The sequence below is a fragment of the Lemur catta genome, chromosome 6 (assembly GCF_020740605.2).
Source record: "Lemur catta isolate mLemCat1 chromosome 6, mLemCat1.pri, whole genome shotgun sequence".
NCBI classification, from domain to species: Eukaryota; Metazoa; Chordata; class Mammalia; order Primates; family Lemuridae; genus Lemur; species Lemur catta.
Genome location: NC_059133.1, coordinates 89,200,697 through 89,217,120, shown reverse-complemented (window position 1 = coordinate 89,217,120; position 16,424 = coordinate 89,200,697). Strand labels below are relative to the sequence as shown.

At 38.3% G+C, this 16,424-nt stretch overlaps 2 protein-coding genes across 2 annotated transcripts; both read right to left on the bottom strand.

Moving 5' to 3' along the window:
• Positions 1-402: 402 nt before the first annotated feature.
• Positions 403-8,413, bottom strand: LOC123640596 (liprin-beta-1-like). Its single transcript, XM_045555188.1, has 5 exons — positions 8,375-8,413; positions 7,563-7,700; positions 6,516-6,644; positions 2,484-2,576; positions 403-663 (listed from the first exon to the last, which is right to left on the bottom strand). The coding sequence occupies exons 1-5, from the start codon at positions 8,411-8,413 to the stop codon at positions 403-405; spliced, it is 660 nt and encodes a 219-aa protein (XP_045411144.1).
• Positions 8,414-8,637: 224 nt separating this feature from the next.
• Positions 8,638-15,179, bottom strand: LOC123640595 (liprin-beta-1-like). Its single transcript, XM_045555186.1, has 3 exons — positions 15,043-15,179; positions 11,494-11,633; positions 8,638-8,892 (listed from the first exon to the last, which is right to left on the bottom strand). Exons 1-3 carry the CDS (start codon positions 15,161-15,163, stop codon positions 8,638-8,640), a joined length of 516 nt encoding a protein of 171 aa, XP_045411142.1. The 5' UTR covers positions 15,164-15,179.
• Between the last annotated feature and the right edge of the window lie 1,245 nt (positions 15,180-16,424).

The window sequence follows — 16,424 nt, the reverse complement described above, 5'->3', positions numbered from 1 at the left end:
TCTCCTTTAGCATCGTGTCACGATACTCTCCTTCTCCTAGATCTGTCAACTGATAGTTCCTGCTTTGCTGTAGCACTCCTGTTTTCCTCTCCTCCTGCATTCTGCTCCAAGATTCTGTTCTAAGTTCACTCTGCAGGATCTCTTGACAAGCTCACCCAACTCTAGAAGCTCAGCACTAAATAATGGCTTTACTCATTTATAAGTGGGTGGCATTAAAATGACTGGGACTCAACTTTCTCTCCAGCCTCAGTATCTTAATGTGTATATTCCCAATTCAGTGTGCCATTCTTGTGATGAGAATTTACAATTTAGTAATCTTAAAGGAGCACCCAATAAAGTACAGAGTTGTCCTTCCCCAGCTGCAAAAGAGGAAGGTAATGGATTCCCAGGCACAGTAAAGAGTTATGGAGAATCCCCTGCAGTCCTGGGCCTAGCTGTTTTATGGTACTCTCTCTTTGATGCTAAAATTACACATTGACTAACATCAGTTTCTTTACAGATTTTGGAGGATTTTAACAAGATAACAAATGTTAAACATACATTCTTACCTCTATCGAGAATTTCAATCTCTTTTCTTTTCATCTTGCAAACAAATTTTTTTGGTAGCCTTTTTATTTCAGATTCCTTTTCTTCCAGTTGCTCTTTTGAAGATGCCAGTTCATGCTATAAATTATAAATTCATTTTAAAATAGTAGATTATGACTAAAATTGAATATTCAGAAAGCATCTGAACCTTTTAAATCAATAATTAGATTTTACAGATGAAGCAACAATCTACAAGAATTTAGACACAAACATCAGAAATCAGGGGCAATGAGAAGCAGGAAGCAAGACTATTAATAGAAGTCCAATGAATAATAGTCATGCTTTAATTATTTCAAGTTTCGTTGTGATCAAATTAAAAATAGATCTTTTACAGTGTAATTAAGGCCAAGAGAGCCCTAAAGATTAAATCTTATGTTAAATACTAAAAAACAATATGTATATATATATAAGTTAATCAAGGAAGATAATCAAATTAGATACTCAGTGTCATAAAGCAAAATAAAATCCAAATTGGAAAAGACTTGCTTGACATTTACTCAGCGTTTCAAGATAGCACTCATGCTCCTTGGACAAGCAGAGAGCTTATGTAGCGGGTAAAGTAGCAAGTCATGACCAACGTTAGCCAAATCTCAGAACTAAATAATTCATCTTCATCACTAAGATGAAAGAACAGAATCTCCTAAAAACAATGGGAAAAAATACATTTAGGAAACACATTTTTAAGTCCTCCTTTTATTTTTTAACTTTGCAACTGTAAAAGATTCCTAGTCCATTGACCTATTTATTAATGTTTTAATTTCAGTTTTACTTTAGTAAAGAATTAGCTTTAGCAAATTTAACTTTTGTTGGCTGCATTTAACATGAAAAATAGAGTTATGCAATGCTAATAAGTATACCTTTATGTTCAATAACCCATTTCATTTTCAGAGGTTTCTAAAGATATTTATTACACATAATAATATGTGAAAACATAGCTCTCCAAAAAAGTTAGGCTGACTTACAGTAGGAGTGGATGCAAGTACAAGAAATTTTCAGTAGCACTAGCAAGAAGTACGGCCCTTTTCTCACAGTACTGTTTCTAAGCAGTGATTTTTATTCACTGCTATGATATAGTAAAGTACTGTATGTTTATTTACCTTCAAGTAAGTTGCTAAGGAGAAAAGCTGTCTCTGCTGTTGATATGCAAGAGAATTCTTTCATAGTTGAGCTTCTACAATTACTTTACCATGGTTGGGTCTCAGATAGTCTGAGACTGTTAGATTTAATTTATAAATTAATACTTTTACTCACCCGCTTATTATCTTTCACTATTTCATATCTTTCTGAAAACAATATTAGGGATCACACCATCCCTTTAATCAGCTTGAAATGTATTTTTCATAAACAGGTGACGCACGTACAAAACGAATGCACACGCCACTAAAACCACCATCACAGCAAAAAGACACAAGACAGAAAGCAACAGGCCGTGGATCCCATGACCCAAGTCTTCTGCCCCATCAGTGACTCCCATTTTTGTTCCATCTGTTGATTTTCTCCCATTTTTGTTCTGTCTGCTGACCCACCTTGATTTTCATGATAGAAAGTTTGGCCATTCAAGACTGGTAGAGAGACAGAGGAGTGAAAGAAAACTATAGATATTAATAGAAAAAGACAAGCTAAATAACCAAGAAAATAGCATCAGTTTAGAAAGGAGGTTAGCTGTCACTCACAGAAATGACAGGTTATGTTCTGTCACATTAGTTAAGCCTTGGTTTTTATTCAGAACAGCAGTGTTTAAATTCAATAAGCTTCCCAGCTCCGGGGAAAACTTCATTCACTTACAAAATACCTTCTTCCTCACATACTAAGCAGAAAACCTATTTTACTTATATTACTGGTTATAGATGAGTAGTAGAACCATTTGTTTAAATCTTTTAACCAGTGAGAAAACTTACTTTGGTTGATTGAAGCTTTTTGTCATACTCAGTTCTTTCACTGTCCATTTCACTGACATTTAACCTCAAATCATTGACCTCCTGATTTAGCCTCTGTCCAAAAAGAAACAAGGAAGTACATTAGGAAAGTGGTAACACAGTTATCTATTCCAAAATAGCAGTTTGGAAATCTAAAGAAGTCAATGGCACCTAGGTTAAAGTTGTATGAATTAGATGAGACAAATGGAAATGAACGTATCTCCTTAAGAACCAACACATCTTTCCATTGAAACACTGCTTTAAATCCCCAATGCCCTGCTCTAAAGTGAGGGGCTTATGAAAATAAAAGGTGACTATAATTTTGATTAAGAAAGGTAGCTTAATATCTGACTTCCTATCATCTATTAGATATTTCTAGACTAAAATTGACTACATGAACTCCGTCTTTTAAAATAAGCCATAGTCTTTAGTAATGCCACTTACCTTTAGGGCTTTTTCAGTGATATATGGGTATTTATAAAAATATTTTTTATGATTTCTTCATTTGTCTACAAAAATACAGATTGCTTATCAACCCAGTCTGGGAGAATGGAGTAAAATTTGAATCCTTTAATCAGATTTTTCAACTTCAAGGTGGATGAGGGCCTACAGTTTACACATATATTCAGTATTATAATACAATTTTATATTTGGAAAATGAAAGAGAAAGCAATCCTGATGTTTTCATAATACAATACAATTTGACACCTTTCCTATAGCCACTTCTTACAAAAGACTAATTGACTTGCAAAACTTGCCTAAATATTCTAAGAATTAGTCTCATATTTATGTCCAGAGCCTAGAAAGTAGGAAAAGGAAATTAGAGTGCTAAACAGTAACAACTCCTCCAAAAGAGAAGCTCAAATATTCTGTGTAGGAGGCAATTTTTTTACTATAAGCAACATCGATCCCTGTAATGGTGAATATGTTTTGCTCCTCTTTTTTTACAAGACATTTATTCCTGGGCTACTAATTCATAAACCACATAATAGAATTATACAAGAGTGCAAAAAAAAAAAAATAAAAAATAAAAAACAGAACAATACTATAAAAAGTAAAACTTTGTGAACAGGGATTATTCTAAACTTCCAAGCGTAACAATTCAAGTTCACAAACACTAGGAAAGGGATGCTACAATGAAATACACTTCCCAGCAAACCCACAGGCTTCTAAATTGTGATCTCTTGTAAAGTGGGGAAAACTACTACCTACCATTATTATGTAATTACTCATTAATAATTATATTTCAATAACAGAAAAATCTATTTTCTCCTTTTATGAATGAGGTCAAGAACTGTTTCACATGATTCAATAACATTTTATTTGTGATTCCTTATCTAACAGCTCAGAATTCAATTTTTTTAAAAAAGCCAGTTTCTCTCACTTGTTTAAATGAATCATTTTTGCATGATATGAGTCCTTAGTGATCCCCCTTCATCAATATGGGGTGTGTGGATATATATTTACACGGTGTCCCGATGGTCTCCACACACAGGGAAAATGGGAAATCTTAGCTGTATGTTTATTTACAAAATAGCCATTACACAATTTTATAAAATTTTTCCTTTGTATGGCAACTGCATATACATATATAGTTATACTTTACCACTTTCCGAAATAGTGACAATTTGCAAAGAAAAAGCAACTGAAGAAAATGGAGTTATAAACTGGTATCCTTTTCCTATTTAAAAAAAACTACCTCATTATCTTTTGGAGCAACACTTTAAACATGAATACAGATTTCCCGCCTGAAAAAAAAAAAATCTTATCTGCCCATGACAACTCAAGCTGGAAAATCTGGAAATAGCACCTTCATGTGAAACTTTTAACAATAAAAGACAAATTATTTTAATTAATTTCTTATCAAAAGTTCAGTTCTTGAAAAAATAAAATCCCTGTGAAGTTTCCCTTTTCCCTTTCAGAGAACTCTCCAGAGCTCCCAAGGAACTCCATCTCTGACGTGTGTGTTCTCACCAGAAGGGGGCAGTGGTGAGCGACGCTAACCATCTCCCATCTATAATAACTGAGACAGGCAAGTCCTGAATTCTCCAAGGTTTAAAGACTTTTATTCCTAATCCTTTGGAAATGCCTATACTTCTTCCTCACGGTAGTATTTTCTTAGAAATTAATATCAAAATAATCTAAAATTCTAAGACAAAGTTAAATATTTTGAATTCATGAAATATCCAGGGAAATATGTTGCTTTTATTAAGGAAAGAATAACAGGAACATAATAATATTCAATTCCGTTTTAATTTGGAGGACTATTTTAATTATTTTTATATATAACATCACAAAGTTTATCAACTATTCTATAATCTCCCAGTACATGCGTACTACATTTTACCAATAGCATTGAATTTTTATTAGAAAATGATCAGGCATTGAGTTTACTGGAAGTTTGATGACAAGATCACTTTGCATGTGATTGGGAATGCATGGGAAAGTAAGGAAGCAGTGGGGGAAAAGTTTGATACAAATGGCAGCCAAACTCAAGGGATGTAAATATCACTCTGGAGACTTACCCCTCAAAACAAAACCAAAAACATTTCGTTACCATCTTGTACCCAAGTTAAACTAACAACAGTCATCAGGCTAAGACTTCCACCAGACTTTGCGTGCGCACGGAGAAAGGCCACCTCTGTGCCCATCTACGTAATTTCTTCCCTGCAGCAGAGCTAGCCCCACTGCCGTGTTGCTCATCTGTTGACTGAGTTCTGCTACTCCCTCTATAGCAACTAAGGGATCAGGGAATGACAAAAAAGAGGAGAAAGAGGAAAACATCAGAGCAGATTTTTTAAAAAGCACAAAAGCAGGAATTTTAAAACTGAGTAACTTTCTAAGTCTTATTTTAACAGCTCCTGTCTCAATCAGATGAGAAACATGCTCATATAGGTGATTGACAAAGAGCTTTAAGATTAAAACATGAACCAAGTAAGAGATTTCCTTTCGCTGGGGAGGAAGCAAGACATATACCAAGACTTCCCATTACAGGTGGACCTTTGACAGAAAATTTGATTTTGAAAATAGCAATGGAGTAAACCTCATTATCTCCAAATCCATAAAGACCTCTCATAGAGTGGTTAATATAGGTAATGTGCCTGGTATCATGATGGCATACAGTCAGCATAAAATAAATGTCTGAGATAAAGATAGAGAGGAAGAATAAAGCATTTCCTCTCCTCTCTCCTTCTTGGTATCCATCTTCTAATCTAGTGTGACACCTCTCCACATTCCAACCAAAGAAAGGAAATAGAAAAAAGGAGAGAAGATGGCCCTCAGAAGGAATTGCTGCAGGTCTTTACATTTCATTTCAAATGAATAGATTTCAAAGGGATATGCTCTCTCCCCCAACCCACAAAACAAACAAACTAGAAGGCCTAGATTAACAATCAAATAGGGAGAACAAATAAAAAGCTTGTTTAGCCACTAAAATGGGTACTTCAAGTTGTAGAATACACCTCAAATTAATAAAAGTATAGTAAGCCTTATTTAACTGGAATGATTTGTGTGTTGAATAGACCAAAAGTAGAAGGCCTAATTAACTGACCTCCAAAAAGTTCTGTGATTTTAATAATATAAGCATCTTCTCTATACAAATAAGCAAAATCCAATGACTTAGTAAATAATCAGGATGCCTAAATAATTACTAGTAAAACCATGTATTTAAATGCATTATTTACAAAATTAAGAAAACCGGTATGGACAAATGGATGGATGGATGGATGGATGATCCAAATATCCTAAAGTCAAGAGTATTTTTAAAGGGTAATGGAAAGATTAATATTGCATATCAAAAGTCTTAACAAAAAATTTTAAATAAAAATTGCCATTTGCATTTAGTGATCAGATGTCAATGTAATTAAAGTTTATTCTTAAAACAAAGCAGGATGAGGGCATAGAGTAATTAACTACCTCCCCTGCACACACCTCCAAGGAATTTCAACTTTGCCATAGGACTGTGTGTGAGAGGTGGGGGTGGGAAAAGAGAGACAGACAGAGAGACAGGTTCACCTCTGTGTCTCTAGACTTGTCTTCATGATCCAATTTGACCTTCTCCATAGCCATCACTTTTAACATGTCACAAACTTCAGCCAGCAGATCCAGTCTGTCAGTACTTAAACAAGTCCTGTTCAGAAGTTCCTATTAGAATTTAAGAGATACATTGAAAATTGTTTTATTAGAAGCAGCCACATGTGAGTTTATTTCGTTTATGTTTACAAACCAGCACCAATCAAGTAAAGGATGCAGTAAAGTATAATTACTAAATATATACAATTAAAAAATTATTAACTTTAGTTATCCTTCTTTGAGAATCAATAAACACATGTCAGTTTATTGGGGGAGTTATATAGATGTTATATAGTTACATAGTTATACATGTTATATAGATACACACACATATATAAACCTTATATGTTCTTAAGCCTGATGATAACATTGATGATGATGATGGTGACATTGTGTTTGCTATGTGCCAGGTATTATAGTGACTATAGTCTTTTAATCCTCCTGACAATCTTATGAGGTAGAAATTCCTATTATCTTTATTCAAAAGATGAGGAAGCTGAGAAACAGAAAGGTTAGGAATTTTCCAAATGTTATACAGCAAGGACATGGCAGACCAGGAATTCAGACCTGAGCGTTTTGCTCCAGTATGTACATTATCTGCTATATTACAGAGCCTCTCATATGTGAGCACCGGGTGTGTGGGCGCATGTATGTATACATTATCAGTTTTTTCCTCAATAACAAAAGTCATATGTGGTACTTGTCTTTTTTCTTAATCATAAAATATATGCTCTTTGATGAGAGTTAGAAAACCACCTGAATGCCAAAAAAAAAAGAAAAAAATTAAAATAACCTACAATCCTATTAATATTTTATTCCAGATTCTAATTACATAAATATTTTATATTGTGTGTGTGTTTTGAGACTCTGCTATTCTAGGTTTTTGCACAAAGTGTGCTGGTCTAAGTCAATCTCCAAATTTACTCCTGCATCACAGCAAACACAACACAGAAATGTAGCATCTCAAATAACTCAGCTGGAATAACCCACCCTGTTCCTGGCTTCCGCACAAGCCTGCGGCAGCATTTCTTCTGTGGCATTCAACTTCTCTCTGTGCTCTTGGACACAAGACTCCAAATCTCTAATCTTCTCTCGCTGAGCCTCCAGCTGGTCTGTTAACACACTTATCTGTATTTGGAGTAAAATACAGCAACAAGTTAGAAAGAATGTGGGTTCTATTGCATGCTTTATTTCTCTAAATGGAACAAGCACTGCAATGATCCCACCACTCAGATGGTTGTAAAGAAAAATAATCTGAAAATTAACAAGGTGACAGTGGTCCTTCACATTCCTATTTATATGTAGCTTTTTGATCTAAAGAGTCCTGTACAATTTCGGAGAAAGTTAGCATTGATTAGGGATGTACAGTGCTTTATAGGTTAAGACCATTTCAACCATTTATGAGAGAGACTGTGTGCATACTAATTATCTTTCTGGGGGAAGGGGACGACAGTATTAGAGGTTCAGAGAGGAAATGAAGTTAATGTTTGAAAGAGAAATTATCAAGGACTATTCCAATTTGGATACTTCAAGAAGAATGAGGAAAAGAAACCAGAAAATTCAAATTCCATGAGATCTTTCAAGATGATTCAGATCAGAACTCAACACATTCAAAGGCCTGTGAGGATCTAGCGATTGGGTGACTCCTTCAACCTCAGTGCTTACTGCAAACCTCTGAGTTTTTCCTTAGTCATCACCAGCCTAGTAAATATGCTTCAATTCATTTAGCTCAAAATACAAAAGACAAATAACTGCCAAACATTTTAAAACAGTATGGAGAAACAAACTCAAATTCAGCCCACAAGCAAAATCCACTCACTGTTGTGTTTTGTCTGGCCCATGGTATCATTTGAAAAAATTAAAAAATTAAAAGTCTATATCCAGATTCAGAAATATATACTAATTTTCAGATTTTTATACTATAGATATTCCTATGTCTGAAATCCTGCTATATATTGAAAATCAGATCAGATGACAGATGAGATCAGAAAGTGACATCAGATGACACTGGGCCTCTATTCAGACTGGCCCTGGAGGAGCTGAGGCTGAGTCAGGGCGGCTCCCTCTAGACTGCGTCCACACGCCCTTGGGCTGCCCCAGGCCTCACCATTCCCTGCCGCACTTGCTGCCGTGACCAGTCTGGGGGCTGTAAGCATTTGAATTTGCCATCCCAATTGAAAATAGTCTTTATAGGTATGTTGTGAGGAAAGATCAACACTTTAAAATCACTTGCCTGACGAACGAAGGATTCGTTCTCATTTTCTAAACGTGCCAGCCTTTCCTGATACGCGTCTCCGTTCCCAGGAAGGCGTCCATTCGTCTGGAAAAGGAAATAATACGGGTGAGGCTGACCCTCCCTAAGATCCATGTATTGTGGGCAAATGAAAATCGCATGTTTTTAATCCAAGGAGCCTGAACTGAATTCAGCACAGCTGTCATTGCCAAACAGAAATTAGGAGAATGGAATTCGGTTCATTTACCTCAAAATAGGTAAGACAGGCACATGAAGCATTTAGGCATGTTTTCGCCAAAGTACACAACAATTTCTGACCAAGGAGAGAATAATGACCCCAAAGCAACAGCGGCTGGTAATATTCTTCCCTGACAGTAGACACACGCCCAGGAGCAGGCAAAGTTTTGGGAGTGTGCGGTGCACACCCACAACTGTTGAAGCCCTTCTCTCTGCCCCAGAAAGCTCAAACCCTCAGTCCACAAATGACGTCCCTGGTAGCGCTGACCAGCCACGCTTATCAGCATTTTATCCCTTTCTGCCTTAAACTCATTAACTTCTTATGAGTTTGCTTGTCTGTACAATGTCATGTTCAGCTCCTGGGCAGAGCCTGTAAATTGTCTTGTGCCCTCCCTAGCACCTGGCTCATCTGCATATATTGATGCTCACTCTTTCTTCCCCTCCCTCCTGCCCCCGCTTTTAAATATGATTTGGGTATATTTATGCATGGTATAAATGCCACAGGAAATATAGATTGAGAAAGAAAGTATAGATTTTTTCTTTTCTCTGCTGTCATATGCAAGTCATGAAAGACACATAAAAAACATCATTTGGAAACATGTAGTAGTTTATGTGCCTTTTAATAGCTTTTAAATGGTTCATAACCATAAAATATATGATCCCAGTAGATTTCCTGATTCCTTATTCAAATACAATAGGAATAAAAGCCAGTTGGAATGAAAAATAGTTAAATGGGGCCATCTAGAGTTCAATTTAAAAAGCAACCAAGGCCGGATGTAATCCTAGCACTCTGGGATGTCCAGGCAGAAAGATTGCTTGAGGTTGGGAGTTCAAGACCAGCCTAAGCGAAAAAATAGAAAAAAGTAGTTGGGTGTGGTGCTTGCCTGTAGTCCCAGCTACTCGAGAAGCTGAGGCAGGAGAATTGCTGGCGCCCAGGCCCTGTGGCCAGTTTACCTGGCATGTTTGAGAATCAGTGAAGCAGCCAAAGTGCCTCGAGTGGATTGAAAAGGGGGAAGCATTGTAAAGAGAGGTGAGGTCCGAGAGTCATGGGGAACCAATCCCATAAGGCCTTGCATCCTACAGTAAGCACTTTGGATATCACTCTGAATGAGATTTGGCGCCATTGATGATTTCTGAAAAAATGTCAACAGTTTAATCACAGGTACTCTCTTAAGTTATTACCGTCACTGGAGGCCTTTGGATGTCGGCTAGGGGAATAGGTTCCTCTAACAATAGTAAATTTCTTTCTCACTACATGCTAAAATATTCAGAAAAACATGCAGTAAAGAAGGGTGAGATAGGATGTAAAATGGGCTAAGGAAACATCTAAGTTCAGAGCAGGAGGCCATCCCCAAAGAAATCACCAAACCTGGCCCCTTAAATCTCTGCAGGACAAACTTGCAGAGTAAATATAAAGTATGATAGCAAGCTATCATATATTTTAAAAAGGAAAATATCTCCGGTTGTGAAGGTGGTATGGCTGTACCAGCATAAAAGGATGGATGGTACTATCTGCACTCGGAAGTGGAGAGGTAAATTGGGTGGGAACATAAGAACTTAGCACGGGACTGGTTGGGAGCGCCAGTATTTGTGCCACATCACATGCAAACAGGTTGTACGATCAAGGTTCCCAAAGCAAGTGGCTTCATTTCTACCACAGATCCAAAATCAGAATTGATTCTTTCATACAATGTTCATTAGTTTTTATATAAACACAATCAACTCACAAGCATATTAGTGCATCTTACTGAAAATTGAGGGTCCTTTAAACACTTACAAAATAACATCATTCCTACCCTTCTCTTCGAATCTGTTTTTGTGATATTCTTTAGATTTCATGTGATCATCACATATTAAAACTGTGGTATTTACCACTGTGACCAGAGAAAGGGCAGTTCTTCCATGCCATCAATTTGGGGCAAGGATGCCTAGCAAGAGGCCTTGTTCAGTGAGTAACACTCAACTCAGTTTAATTCAACAACTAGAATTGAAATGATTGCCACAAACCACTAGATGGCACTTCCTAGCAAGCACTGCCACAAGCCTCTGCTGCTTTCTCAAGTGTCCGTTCATTACCCTTTCCATGCAGAATCGCCATCAGGTGCTTTAGAGTGAACTTCCCAATATTACTGAGAAAACATCTGTTATGTGCAAGGTTCTTTCTCGTACAGGACTATTTGTGGTGAGCCACTGTAGGTCATTCAGGCACAGTCTAAAAGCCATTTTGATGGGCAAAATCAGGTGACCTGTCAGCAATCATAAAGTGCAGCCTAACAGCACTTTTTAAACAGTTATCCTTAGAGTCAAAATGAAATTGGAATCTCTTAAGGGACAAAATCAGAGTAAATCTCTTGCCTTACAACTTTTTTTTTTCTTTTGTAGTCACCTATGCTATGTTCTGAATTTTGGAATAAGCAACAAAAGATTCACAACACAGCCTGTAACATCTACCATTGGACTCTGAAGCCATTCAACGAGCACTTCTGCTGTTGAGTCTGGGATCTGGCATCTCAGGCCTTCCTTCTCCTCTGTTTCCATCCCCTCTAACAGTCCACGCAGGTCTTCCACAAGGTGCAGAGCTCGCAAGCTTCCTGTGAACAGAGAAGTGGAAGACTGGCAATCAGAAACCCATTGGAATATTCCAGAGCCTTAGAATCTAGCTTAAAGGAAAATCACAGAGAGAGACAATGGGATTTATATTAGATAAAATACCAGAGCTGAAGGCGATAAACCAGTCTAAGCACACTGAGGAATAATCAAAACAAGGAACAAGAAAACAATAATTCAATCATGTAAATCTCTATAAGTCAAAGCCATTTGGTGCAAAAACAAAAACCATATAATTGGGGGTAAATATCAATGGTCCAATACCTAGCAAGGCGGCCAACTGTGTAGCACAGACAGATAAAGAGCCTGGTGGGCTTTGGTGTGAGGTGTGCTGGCCTCACGGTAACCATGGATAAGGTGGCAGATGAGGCCAAGTGGAACCATGCATATACAGACCATAAAATCTTCAAAAATCCCTGAAAAGGATTTATACTGAAGTAGAAGCTGCATAGCACAAGTTCAAAGGCATGAAGGCCACCTTCCACTTAACTTACGAGAATTACATGTGTGTATTTGTGTATGTATGTGTGAAGCACGTGTGTCTAAACATTTCCCCTATGATTTCGTTTGCAGCCCAGCATCAAATGCTCTTGTTAATATTAGCCTTAAAAAATAGTTTTACATGCTGGGCACAGTGGCTCACACCTGTAATCCCAGCACTTTGGGAAAGAGGATTGCTTGAGCCCAGTGGTTCAAGACTAGCCTGGGCAACAGAGTGAGACCCCCGTCTCTATAAAATATAGAAAAATTAGATGGGCATGGTGGCTCTCACGCCTGTAGCCCCAGTTACTTGGGAGGCTGAAGCAGGAGGAGGGCTTGAGCCCAGGAGTTTGAGGTCACAGTGAGCTATGATGATGCCACTGCACTCTAGCTTGGGTAACACAGGGAAACTCTGTTTCAAAAAAAAAAAAGTTTTACAGCCACTTTTGTTTGTATGACTTAAAGGAGAAAACATTCCACTACTTTTAAATTCACATGACTGACCCACAACCCATTATGAAAACTCTATCGCTTTGATTTTTATTTTCTGGTCCGTCAGATATACATACTACATTTATACTAACCGATCAGTCCTGTGATGGTCAGGTTATCACCTCACATGTTTGAAGGGCTGCAATTGGATGATACACACAAACCAATGCCTGCGTTCTCTCCCCAGTTGGCCATCGGGCTTGATCAATTGTGACCATGGAAACAGAAATTCTTTCAGCTAGTCCATTCTACTGAACTTCCTAATACTGGACCAAATGATTTAGACCAGTATCTGCCAAACTCTAATCATGGTCACTGCTGACACGCTAGGCACAGTGCTAGCTGCATCACAACCCTCTGAATCAATCCCCTACGAGCCCCATAGGCTGACATGAGAACCCAGAAAAATACCAGCTGAAAAGGGTATGTCAGGGGGAGGGAAGAACACAAGAGCATTAAAACCCAGGGAGTCTCCGGTGTTCTCTTCGGGCAGTTTTGAGCACTAGCATCACCTGATGATATTATTAAAAATATATGTGTCCGTGACAGCCCCTTCTGTTAAATTGCCTTCACAAAACAGGAGGTTAAATTGAAGTAGGGTGTCCAGCACATAGAAGTATAACAACCTATGGCATGCCACCTCCCCCAGGAGAAAAAGAACCTTCTGAACGGGACTTAGAACAACCAAACAGAATAAGGTTAAATTTATGACCAGAGAATATAAGCAGGCGGGGCCAGCACAACTAGAATCCAGGAGGAGTAGAGCTCAACTGCATTCTGACCTTGACCATTGCGGGGTGACAACCCCACCTACTGGTACATATTCATCCCTCTCCTCCTTATAATGGGTTCCTAAATACATAAAAGTTCCTCTCTTCAGACAAAAACTGTAATGTGACATGAGACCTCAGGTAGCCAGCATTCCTGGAGACCTCAAGGGTTCACTTGCTAGTCAGTCCCGTCTGCCTCGGTGCGAGACAAAGCTGTGCTGGTTTACTGCCCTTGCTCTGCTTTCACGATAGACACCTGCTGAAGATCCTTGACAAGGGAGTCATGTGATGAGATCTGTGTTTTAGAAAGGAGATTCTGGTGGTGTCGAGAAGGATGGACTAGAGCAGGAAAGCAAGAGTCTCAGGGGCGTCACGTGGAAAGGTTACTTGGCCATAGAACGATAATGGTAGGACAGACAGGACAGATTTTAGAGCGGATAAAAAGAAAAGGCAGAATCTGGGAGGAGGCAGAATTTGCAGAACTTGATTAACTAAATGGGGAACATGAGGGACAAAATGTCTAAAATGATTTAAATTTCTGGCTTAGGAAAGTGTGGATGGAGTGTTACGAAATGAACTCAGAAAAAGACTATTAGAGGAACTTCCAAGGAAAGACAGTGAATGAGCTCAGTGCTTTAAATGATAACACTGATGTACTTGTAGGACATTTCAGGGAGATATCTGGTTGTCAGTTAGAAATAGGGACTGGAAGCTTAGCAAAGAATTGGGATAGTAAATAGATGTAAATTGAACAAGCCAGGCTCAGTGGTGCACACCTGTAGTCCCAGCCACTCGGGAGGCTGGGGCCCAAGGATCGCTTGAGCACAGGAGCTGGAGGCTGCAGTGAGCTATGATCGCACCTATGAACAGCCATTGCACTTCAGCTTGGGCAACACAGCAAGACCCTGTCTCTAAAGAATAACAAAATAAGTGTGAGAGTCATTGGTGGAAAGTGAACGTCGATTCAAGGGAAGAGATGAGAACGTTCATGGATATTGGATTGTGCAGCGTCCCTCAAAGTGTGGTCCACAGGCCATCTACACCAGAATCACCTGAAGTGCAGATACTTTATCCTTGACCCAAGACCTAGGATGGGAGTGGAATTTTTGATATTTTAAAATTAAGTTTGAGAATAATTCTGCCAGATTATTGATAACAAAAGCAAGGAGAAAATGAAGAAATGAAACCATGGGAACCCAAAGGCATTGTAGAGAGCCAAGAAATGAAAGTAAGAAAGTGAAAAGGTAATAAGAGACTTGTAATGAAAAAGCCAAGCAAGCAGAGTAAATGTCATGATTCCGTCTTTTTTTTTTGCTCTGTTGCCTGGCCTAGAGTGCCGTAACGTCAGCCTACCTCACAGTAACCTCAAACTCCTGTGCTGAAGCGATCCTTCTGCCTCAGCCTCCCAAGTAGCTGGGACTACAGGCATGTGCCACCATGCCCAGCTAATTTTTTCTATATATTTTTAGTTGTCCAGATAATTTCTTTCTATTATTTAGTAGAGACGGGGTATCGCTCTTGCTCAGGCTGGCCTCAAACTCCTGACCGCGAGTTTTCCTCCCACCTCGGCCTCCCAGAGTGCTGGGATTGGATAACAGGCAAGAGCCACCACGCCCAGCAATGATTCCGTCTTTCAGAGGATGCAGATTACCTGCTCCGATGCCATTCATCTTCTCTGGTGCCGAAGCCAACATGTCACTTTCATCACTCATCTTCTTATATGTGAAGAGCAAATTCCAACCTAGACCTGAAAAAAATAATGATGTTGTCATTGTATCCTTTAAATGACACAGGCTTGCACGTGGGTTTGCTAATTCAGCTTCCAATTAGAACTACACTTCGCAGTAAAATATGGAAAGAGAACTTCAGAAGTAGTGGAGCTGAATCAACCTAACCATTTAGTAAGCTGTGGCCAATCATCTGTAGCACAAGACCACATGCCATACCTGTGTCAGGTAATAAAGAAGATTCAGTTCTTGCCCTCAAGGTCCTTTACAGCCAGTAGAATGGTCTCCGTGCTCTATCTACTCCAGAGCTCTAGGACTCTGTGAAGCGCACCCGGCATGAGTGTGGAAGCTTGCTGGGGGCATGACAGGTGCTGGCTCATTCCTCCCTGTACCAACCCCACCAATCTCTGCTCTCTTGTTTGCTTTTTTCTTTCTGCATAAGGGTTTGCTTTAAGAATTTTCTAATAAAAGGATTCACTAACATATATGCTAAACACACAGACACACACAAACCCCTAGTGGTATTCTGTAATGTAATTATACCTATCAGTTGAGTGCCCATAGTGATTCTTACACTTTTATGTAAGTTATCCATAATCCTTAATAATGACAACAAACCTATAAAATGGATACATTCATCTCCATTTTATAAGTGAGGATCAAAGATGTTCGATTTTTACATGGAGCACATCAAGAAAATATAGCAAAGACTAGCTTTTAATCTAGGTTTGTCTGACTTCCAGTATAACACTGAATTTCTGCTTATCTGATTTTATCTGAAGGACAGGTCTATGCTGAAATTGTGTGACAATCTACTCATTGTTTCACCTGTCAAAAATATTTTGAGATTATGCTTGTAAAACATTTGGTGATAGACAAGAAATAGATAAGATAATGTGATTTTTGACATTAATTAACTCATTTCAGGTACCAGACTAAGCACCCTTGTAAAATCTCCCAACAGACCTGAATGAGGCTCTCGTTACCTTGCAGATGCTGCAGTACAGCAAATACCTGGAAAGAAAGGGCGCACTGCTTAACAGAAACCTTTGCCCTCTGTTTCCAAGCAGCCAGATCTCACTTACCACTTTATTTTCATAAATATGTTTATAGTTCTGGTATCAGTTTCTTGACTCAATTCTCTACTATACATTTATTTTAACAAAATACAAAAAATTGGTTGGGAAATATTACTTTGATTTTAGAATACTTTCATCTAATGGTTTTCTAGAACTTTACTCACTTCGGAAGGTATAAAATATCATTTTATGTGGAATACTACTGTACAAAAATACTCAAGGTATGG

Bases quoted from the DNA above. Each gene is read 5' to 3' on its own strand.
- LOC123640596 (XM_045555188.1), bottom strand. From the start codon at position 8,413: ATGGGCCAGACAAAACACAACAGTGAGTGGATTTTGCTT. The intron at 6,645-7,562 runs GTGGGTTATTCC...AAATTCTAATAG, and splicing joins GTGCGGAAGCCAGGAACAGG to GAACTTCTGAACAGGACTTG. The intron at 2,577-6,515 runs GTGAACCTGTCT...CTTTTTGGACAG, and splicing joins ACAAGTCTAGAGACACAGAG to AGGCTAAATCAGGAGGTCAA.
- LOC123640595 (XM_045555186.1), bottom strand. From the start codon at position 15,163: ATGACAACATCATTATTTTTTTCAGGTCTAGGTTGGAATTTGCTCTTC. The intron at 11,634-15,042 runs GTAATCTGCATC...CTCTGTTCACAG, and splicing joins GATGAATGGCATCGGAGCAG to GAAGCTTGCGAGCTCTGCAC. The intron at 8,893-11,493 runs GTAGATGTTACA...TTCCTTTTCCAG, and splicing joins AATGGCTTCAGAGTCCAATG to ACGAATGGACGCCTTCCTGG.